The sequence below is a fragment of the Talpa occidentalis genome, unplaced genomic scaffold (assembly GCF_014898055.3).
Source record: "Talpa occidentalis isolate TD23 unplaced genomic scaffold, MPIMG_talOcc4v2.1 talOcc4.13, whole genome shotgun sequence".
In the NCBI taxonomy this organism is placed as follows: domain Eukaryota; kingdom Metazoa; phylum Chordata; class Mammalia; order Eulipotyphla; family Talpidae; genus Talpa; species Talpa occidentalis.
In genome coordinates this window covers 14533950-14543546 of record NW_023601322.1, presented here as the reverse complement: position 1 = coordinate 14543546, position 9597 = coordinate 14533950, and the positions used below count along the sequence as shown (strand labels likewise).

The 9597-nt window shown below is 42.2% G+C and overlaps 1 protein-coding gene across 4 annotated transcripts in view; it reads right to left on the bottom strand.

The window, feature by feature from the left end:
• Positions 1-4475: 4475 nt before the first annotated feature.
• The window catches only part of CCDC68 (coiled-coil domain containing 68), a 52337-nt gene continuing 47215 nt past the window's right edge, over positions 4476-9597 (bottom strand). For all 4 annotated transcript variants that reach the window (XM_037508483.2, XM_054694035.1, XM_054694036.1 and 1 more), the window contains 2 exons: positions 7220-7296; positions 4476-4910 (listed from right to left, as the gene is read on the bottom strand). In XM_037508483.2, the coding sequence (XP_037364380.1) occupies positions 4853-4910; positions 7220-7296 (135 nt within the window). In that variant the 3' untranslated portion in view covers positions 4476-4852. The remainder of the gene's footprint in view (positions 4911-7219; positions 7297-9597) is intronic.

Sequence of the window (9597 nt, the reverse complement as noted above, 5' to 3'; positions counted from 1 at the left end):
TTTTACTAGAATTTTTTTTTTTAAGATTTATTTTTATTTATTTATTTATACAAGCACTGGGTACAGTCAGAAGCACGGGAGGGTGAGAGAATTCACCAGAGCCAGAGCGGGGAGCAGAGCAGGCAGAAGGACCGAAGTACACTGCTGAGGGGAGCAGCAGGCGGCAGGAGAGGTCTGCCCGCCATGTAGGACCCTCCTCCGGTGGCCAGGGAGCAGCTGGGGATCGAACCGGCGCTGCAGAAGCTGCTGGCAGCTTCACAACCTGGCACTCAACCACTGTGCCACCGGGGAGGCCCTCCATTCATCTGTTTTGAGGCATTTAGGTTGTTTCCGTAGCTTGGCTATTGTCAATAGTGCTGCAATGAAGATAGGAGCACAGGTTTTCCTTATTTTTTTTTTTAAAGATTTGTTTATTTATGCATGCAAGAACTGGGGAAGAGCCAGAGGTGTGGGGCATGAGAGGATTCACCGGAGACAGTGGGGAACAGAACAGGCAGACTGACTGAAATGCACTGCTGAGGGGAGCAGCAGGCGAGCCAGGAGAGGTCTGCTGTGCCATGTGGGTAGCTCACCGGCTGGTCAGGGATGAACTCACACTGCAGTGGCTGTGATTAGCTTCATAGGTTGTGTCTTAACCCCTTGCGTGGCCAGGGAGGCCCAGGTTTTCTTTTAAATTAGTGTTTTTTTGTGTCCTTTGGGTAGACTTTTAGTTTTGTTTTTAAATTTAGCTGTTTAAATGGATGTTTGGAGATATTTCTTACTGGTTTTAATTTGCTTTCCCTGATAACAATATATTATGAATCTCTCTCTAGGTGTATTTGTAACTTGCACATCTTTCATTGTGAAGTGATTTCATTTTTATCACTAGTGGACATTTTATCTTACATTTTAAATGTTCTTTATATATTCTGCATGCAAATCCTATATATGTTATGATTATTTTGTCTCATCCTATAGTTCATTTTTGTATTTCAATTATGTCTTTCAAAGAGCAAAATATTTAATTTCAATGTTCAATTTATGAATTTTTAAATGTTTGTGCTCATTTTTTACTATTTAAGAATTGTGCTCCTTTGATACTGAGAAGATAATCTTTTTTTTTTTCCTGATACATTTACCTTTAGACATATTATACATTTTAGGTTAATTATTGTATATTTTGAGGTAAGGATTGATGTTCATTTTTTCCCCCATGTAAATATCTAGTATTTCCAGCATCATTTACTAGACTTTCCTTTCTCATTGAATAGTCTGGACAAATTCATCAAACATCAATCACATATATGGGTCTAGTTATGGACTCTCCTTTCCAGTCATTGATACAACTGTCTCTCTCTACCAACAATTGTATGAGCTACAAAAATGAAGTTTTCCTTTGCTTTCCATTTTTTTGCTTTCCAATATTCCAGTGACTAGCACCTAAAAAATGATAAATTCATACTCTTCACTTTGAAAATTCTTACCTTTCCTTTTCCTGTAAATAATAGAAATTCCATTATTAGGGACCCAGTGCATCAAAACTCAAAATTCTCTCAAATTATAATCACTGTAACTTTCTTCCTTCCTTCATCACTCCCTCCTTGCTCTGTTCCCTCCCTCCTTCCTCCACCCTCACAGATGCTTCCCCTGGGTCTCTTCATCCTCACCAGCAACCCCCTCCTGGGGGCGCCTTTGGCTTAAGCCCTGGATTACCCTGTGCCTGGACCATTTACCAATCAGCTCATAGTTTGCACCTGATCTGTCCATTGGACGATCTCGGCACCAAATCCAACGGCCTCTTTACTGCCTGCTGCTAGTGGGAGCCATAGCACTGGAACTGGCCCATTGGTCCTCCTTGCAGTCCTGAAGCAGGGGCTGCCTGTCCTGGTGCAGTGTGGTAGAAAAACTACTGTTGTCACCATCACTCCCAACTTCTGCCTGCTGCCTGAGCCCTGGTGGGGCCGCTGGTGACACACAGTAAAATGCACAGTAAAATGCACTGCTTGCAAGCAGCTTCTGGGGCCAGGCATCAGAGCCCCAAGAGTAGGGCTCTAGTCTCAGTAGCATTAACTGTGAAGTAGACACACAAATAAGAATTACCTGTCACATATGGATTATTTCTTATAAGCTTCTTCAGTTTTTATCACTGAAATTTTTTTTTAAATTAACATTTCTGGGGCCTCCCCTGGTGGTGCAGCGGTTGAGCTCTGGGTTGCGAAGCTGTCGGCAGCCTCTGAAGCTCCGGTTCGATCCCCGGCCGCCGGCAAGGGTCCCACATGGCGCGCAGACCTCTCCTGCTGCCCGCTGCTCCCCTCAGCAGTGTACTTCGTAAGTCTGCCTGTTCTGTTCCCCGCTCTGGCTCCGGTGAATTCTCTCACCCTCCCGCACTTCTGACTGTACCCAGTGCTTGTATAAATAAATAAATAAATCTTTTAAAAAAATTAACATTTCTGAGTGATAAAACATAACAATGGAGAATGAAATGTATCAGTCTAAAAACAGTACCACTTAGGAAAAAAGGAAAACAGTCCAGTATAGTCTAAATAATTGTACTTAGATCTATATTAGTCATTACATTGGATAAGAAGGACTGGGGTAGCACTTGAAGTAAATACAAGACAGTGGGGAATTAGAAGAGACTTAGTTTCACTTTGCTACAAATTATCCTTAAGAAATATTTAAATAATTGGGATAGCGTACATCATTTAAATAATTGCTTATCATATACCTTAAAATAAAGAAAACTGATGTGATATTTTGTGGATTTTTTTGTTTTTTAACATTAAAATGATGCATAAATCAAGTCATTTTTATTTGATTGTTCATTACAATATAATCTATAATAAATGGATTGTCCTTAAACAGTGAATAGCTATTCTGAAAATTTTCCCTGGATCCAAATTAACAACTAAAGTAATCTATTAAGCTTTTATTCTAAATTTGAAAAAACAGTACTATTATAAAACTAAGGACACTAACACTTCTTAAATATTTTCCACCAAAAAATAAAAGAAGGAAAGTAGGAAGGAGCTCCACTTCAGTGGCAGGAAGACCCATCTTGGGAGCCTTTGTGTTTAGGACTTTAAAACACTGGACACTGCTTCGGGTGAGGTAAATAGCCATTGACCTCTTTGTTTTTCCTTGTTTCTTAAATTAATCCCATTATTGTTGTTTTCTGAACCTGAGAGGTCTTGCAATTACATGCACAAGTAAAGAACTCAGAGAGAGATGGTAAACTATCTGGGCACTGTCCTTGGCCAGTTTTAGTGGCACTTACTGCCCTGTTCCAATAGGATTGAAAATGGCCCAATCATACTTGTTGGTGGGGGACCCTGAAAGGGGACAAAAGGCAGGGCAGGAGCCAGCTTGCAACTGGCTGGACCCTATCATACTCAGAGGCTCTGTTTCTAACTTCTGAAGGACGAAGAAAGATGAAAGAAGCATTCAGCAGCCAACCTCCAAAGAAAGAAGCCAAAAATCTTCACAGGGAAGCCAAAGATCTTCACAGAGGCCAGACCAGCCACACCTGTCTCCAGTCTGCCTCTGACATCATCTGAAAAGAGCACCAAAGGCCCTGAGCCTGGTGTCTCGAAGAGTTGTTATCTGTGGGGGGCAACACTCACAGAGAGCTGTAATGCTGGTGTATCTTAAACTGTTGCCTTGTGACTGGCACTACCGGCCAGTGCTGCCCAGTACTGTTGATGGGTGACCTGCTGGGTGACCAGCACTCTGTGTCTGGCTCACCCCTGAGAGCTGTTAACTACTCCTAATTGTCCAGCACCACCTCCCGGTGTGTGCCTCCATTGCTCTCTAGTCCAGCATCCAGCATTCACCAGCCCAACCTTCAGACTGTGGCTGTGGGCTAAGCTGTAGCATGTTCTCAGTAGCCCTGCCTGTGAGCACCTCCAGCTAAAGTGAGCTGGATACTAGCCCCTGCTTGCCATGGTGCCACAAGCTCCAGGCCCTTGTTGATGCAACAGTGCCATCATAAATGAGAGAAATTTTGTTTGGAACTTTTGGACACTGGACACTATCTGGGATGAGATAGCTGGTCACTTGTGGCTTAAAAACTCTTTATTTTTCCCATTTGTTAAATTAGCGCCATTATTGTTGTTCCCTGAGTCTGAGTGGTCTTACAATTGTGCATGTGGGTGAAGAACTCACCTGCCCTCTACTGGCCACTGTCCCTTGGATGGTTATAGACCTGCTACAGCCCTTATAGAGCTCGTTTCACTACTAAAAGGATAAATTATTATCAGAAAAATTCAAATAAATTATTATCTGAAAAATTCAGAACTGAAGAGCAGTTGCTTCGCAGGGTGTCGTGAGGCAGCCATGTTCTCACCTTGTAGGGTTGTCTAGGTTGGGGAATCATCGCAAAAAGAATCTTCTTCTACCCATAATTCAGTAGAGGAATTGCTCTCTTGATAACAATGTGTCAAGAAACGACCTCGATTATTTTAAGATACTTTTCATTATGCAAAGTTCAACTCGTTAAAATATATCATTTATTCATACACACACACATTCTCTTTTTATAAATAAAACCCACTATCAATAGGTCAAATTTGACATTCCGCAAAAACCTCCCAAAATTCAGATATTTAAAATTTCAAGCAAAATTCATCCTGCATCATGGGAAAGCACCAGGTTTCTTTTATCATTTAGTAATTGGGAAGATAGAGTTCCTTCCCTTGAAAAGACAACTGCTTGATTTTCTGGAATATCATCTTCTTGCAAAGTTATTTAAGTGTAATAAAGTCCATTAAATACTGGCATTGAGCCATCTTGACGTGTGAATCTAGGCTATGGTTCAAGGAATAAATAAGACCCACAGAATTATCTTTCTCATTCAGATCTTTGGTCAGCCAGTTCATTTCCGTAGCCTAATCATCATCAAGTAGGGGGATGTGCCGTCAGTCTTCAGTTCACTGTGGAAAAGACCATGCAATTATCAGAATCAGGCACCTCAGACTTTAGTAGATATCATTGCCGCACCACCATCATTACCTTCACTACCACCCAACCACCCGGTCTGAGCTAACTGCTTAGATGTAATGGATGGTCGTGAATTGATTGATTCTAATTTCCCAAGAGACAATAGAATTACATGGTAGAATCAAATACCTCAGGCAAATTTATGTAGTCTAGTGCACAAGAGTGAGGAAGAGGGGCCTCCCCGGTGGCGCAGCGGTAGAGCACTGGGCTGCGAAGCTGCCCGCAGCCTCCACAGCGCTGGTTCGATCCCCGGCCACCGGGCAAGAGTCCCACATGGCGCGCAGACCTCTCCTGCCGTGCCTGCTACCGTCTGCCTGCTCTGCTCCCCGCTCTGTCTCTGGTGAATCCTCTCACCCTTTCGCACTTCTGACTGTACCAGTGCTTGTATAAATAAATAAATAAATAAATCTTTAAAACAAAAGAGTGAGGAGAAATGAGTGTTGGTGTCTGAGGCTGCTATTCCACTGGGTGACTTGGAGATGGAAAAACACAAATCAATCAATATATATATATATATATGCACTTCAGATTTTGTTAACAAATTAAAAATTGACTGTGATGACTTCAATGATCATTACCATTGCTTTGGTGCTCATTATCGTGGCTTGTTTCATTCATTATTATGTAGTTAATCAAAACACTTGGCCTTAGTGGGCCTCCCTGGTCGCGTGGGGGTTAAGTCTCAGCACTGTCACTGCTGTGGCCTGAGTATGATCTCTGTCCAGGGAGCTGACCCACATATAGCAAAGCAGACGTCGCCTATCTCACCTGCTGCTCCCCTTAGCAGCAGGCTTTAGTAGATCCACCTGTTCTGCTCCACACTCTGCTCTGGTGATCCTCTAACCTCCCACCCCCACATCTTTGGCTTATACTCCAGTTCTTCTACACATAAATAAATAAAAATAAATCTTAAAAAATAAAAAAAAAAAAAACCAGGGCCTCCCTGGTGGTGCAAGGGGTTAGGACACAGTCTGTGAGGCTCTCCACGGCCACTGCGGCATGTGTTTGATTCCTGGCCAGCAGGAGAGCAACCCACATGACGCAGCAGACCTCTCCTGGCTCACCCACTGCTCCCCTCAGCAGTGTACTTCCGTCGATCTGCCTGTTCTGTTCCTCATTCTGTCTCTGGTGAGTCCTCTCACCCCCCCACACCTCTGGCCTGTACCCAGACAATATATGCATAAATAAATAAATCTTTTTAAAAAAAAGAGGGCCTCCCCAGTGGCCCAGCGGGTTGTGCGCAGAGCTGTGAGGCTGTCCCTAGCCTCCGCAGTGCAGGTTCAATTCCCAGCCGGCCAGGGAAATACCCACATGGCACAGCAGACCTTTTCTGCCTTGCCCGCTGCTCCCCTCAGCAGTGTATTTCGGTCCTCTGCCTGTTCTGCTCCCTGCTCTGCCTCTGGTGAATTCTCTCACCACCGCTACACCTCTGGCCTGTACCCTGGCTCTTGTATGCATAAATAAATAAATAAATAAACACGTGGCCTTAGCAATACCGGAAATAAAGGGAGATACAAGGGCCCATTCCTGCTCTCTTAACATTTACAAATGATCTGAGAACTAAATATGGAAATTTAAATAAACACAAGAAATTTATGATTAAAATTTCCATTAATGGCACAAAAAATATGAGTAATGGAGCACCAAGGATGACAGAGAAGATGAGTTGTGATGTTTGGAGAAAGTGTGGAAGCAGGGGCCTCCCCGGTGGCGCAGCGGTTGAGCGCTGGGTTGCGAAGCTGCCCGCAGCCTCTGCAGCGCCGGTTCGATCCCCGGCTGCTCCCGGCCACCAGAGGAGGGTCCCACATGGCGCAGACCTCTCCTGCCGCCCGCTGCTCCCCTCAGCAGTGTCCTTCGGTCCTTCTGCCTGCTCTGCTCCCTGCTCTGGCTCTGGTGAATTCTCTCACCCTCCCGCGCTTCTGACTGTACCCAGTGCATGTATAAATAAATAAATAAATAAATCTTTTAAAAAAAAAAAGCGTGGAAGCCAAGATCAGGCCTATTTTACCCTAAAGGAGAAGACATCTACATGTTTTCATTGACTTACTCAGCAAGTATTTACATGTTAGGCTTCAATGATTCAGGTGGACAAGATTAACACAGCTCCTGTTCCCAAGGAACTGGGAGGATGATGGTAAACACAGGTTGTAAGGACTAACTGATGGGAATCCTCTCAAGTGTCAACATTGATGACAGTTCAATAAAGTCATGAAGGCAAAGGATAGGGCAAGAATCACCGTACCTTGTAGAGACAGCCTTCGATACTGTTGTCTTAGGAGATTCGGAATAAAGCGCCACCTTAGTTTTTAGTTCTTTGTTCTAAAGATGAAAAAGAAATGTGCAGCGATCACAGATCACACAGTAGCACATGAAATAGCCCCATGGTTCATGCTTCTGATTAACCCAACCCTGACATCACTCCTAGGCAGTAAGTTTATTGATCTAGTCACTCTATTGGAACACAGAAGAGGGTCCCATGAGAACCTCTAACTATTATCTCTGAAAAGACAAAGATACCTTGAAAATTGCATAATTTACCAAGGGATTAAAATATTTTGCTTTAGTCTCTGAAATTCAAGCGCTGAATTATCTACATTTGATTTTATAATATTTTATACTCTAAAGAATGTCATGTAAGAAATTTACCAAAGAATCTTTTCAAAGACACTTATGATAGTGATTACATGTTTGTCTTTCTTTTGCAATCTCTTGATTGTAAGTTCCACGTAAGTAGGTGTCCGTCTGTTCTTTACCTCACGGTTCATGGCCATCTTTAGCCTCAATTTTCTCATTAAATCCTTAGTTTCTTATCTTTATACAAATGTCCAATGATCTATGTCCTGCTGCTATGTTTAAATTGTTGGAACAGATATTATAGCATAATATTTGAAATCTGGAACCAATCTCATAATCCTGGGAGATAACGCTAGTAACAGCCTAGCCACGGACTAGATATATGACCTGTGACCTCATGCAAGCTAATGTCTATGCCTAATTTTCTCATCTGTATAATAGATACAATCTTAATCTCACCTTCACAGGTTCTGAAATGAGATAAAAATATAAAAAGTACTCAGCTCCGTGCCTCTAACAGATTTTAAGACTTAAAGGCATGGGCTATGATTTTCTAATTCGATTACAATTTTTGTAACTAAAAACTGAGGTTCAAAGAGCTTAACCGCCCAATATCTTGCTCTTGGCAGAGTTCAAGGTCAGGGCCTCTCAGCGCAGGGGCAATATTTTGTCTATATCATAGCCAAACCAAGCAATTTCATTTCACAGATCTGGAAAATGAGACTTAATCAGAGGGGCATCATGTTCAAGGTTGAGTTGCCAGTTGGTTGCACTAGCAGGCCAGAGGTCATTAAAGGGCACACCATCACGGACAGGTCTGAGACTGAAAAGAGACAATGGGAGAATGGCACTTGAAGTTGTGACATTAAAAGAATAAAAACACACCAGTTCCATCCCCTTTTAGGAAACTGAGGACTTAGAGAATCTTATCATTGAAGATTAAAAGGTATTTCTGTAGAATCCCCTGAAGGTCTGGAGTAAACCAACAGTGAAATGCATGGTTTTGAGAAAAAGGCTTTAGAATATTAATGGAAGCAAAAGAGTTAATTATGAATGCTTAGCAAATGTCAAGACTTTTGCCAGGTGCTTTCCATATATGCTTCTCTTTGCTATGAATGTAGTTCTACAGAGTAATTTTTGTTACCTTGTATATTAAAGAAACAAGTCTGATAAAATTCAAATTCATTAGGTAACTTGCCTCAGATAACCTGCAGGTAGTATATGAGGCATTAGTATAGAAATTTGCAGGCTTCGTGCAGGTTTGTTTGACTCCCAAACCTCTTCACCTGCAAAATGTTATTTTTTCTTTAACCAGAGGAATTAGCCAGGGCTCTTTATATTACAAATAAGTAAATGGTGAGCCCCAGGAAATACAGAGATTCAGTGATTTCTGAAGGGATTCCAGGAATGAATCATTGCTTGACTCATTCATTATTAGGTAATTATTGAAGATGCTTGTCCTTAGCAGTGCAGGAAGTAAAGAGAAATGTAAGGACTATTTCTTCCCTCTTAACATTTACAATCTATTTGATTTGAGATAGACATATATATAAAAAACAGAAGAAAGCAAACTCTCAGGAAACTAACCGACAATTTTCCCCAACCATCAAGCCCCACAAGTATACATACACCCACTGATTTAGCCTTCTGCCATGTCTCTGGCAGGTGGCTGATCAGATCACCTCAAGATACAGAGCTGATTACTGAGGATGCCCTGTGTTGGCAGTATTTTGAGTCAAGAATGATGAAATCCCTTACCGCTGAGGAGAATCTTCTGTTCTTGCCTAAGTTACTCCTCCCTAATCAACAAAGATCGTCACATTGTAAAGGTCCGCCCTTTTCTAGTCAAATAAACAATCACTGCTCCCTCTTTCATGACCTAGAAGAATGTAGTTTCAGGGCGTTTTGTCTGGTTGTAAGTTTATCCGTAACCATGTTGTCCTCATCTAATAATCTCATCTTTGTTGTAGAGTAAGGATAAGGTGACCCTCTCTCCTAACCTGTTAAGTTAAGTCTCCACACCCCTCTCCTTGACATCCTAGGTCC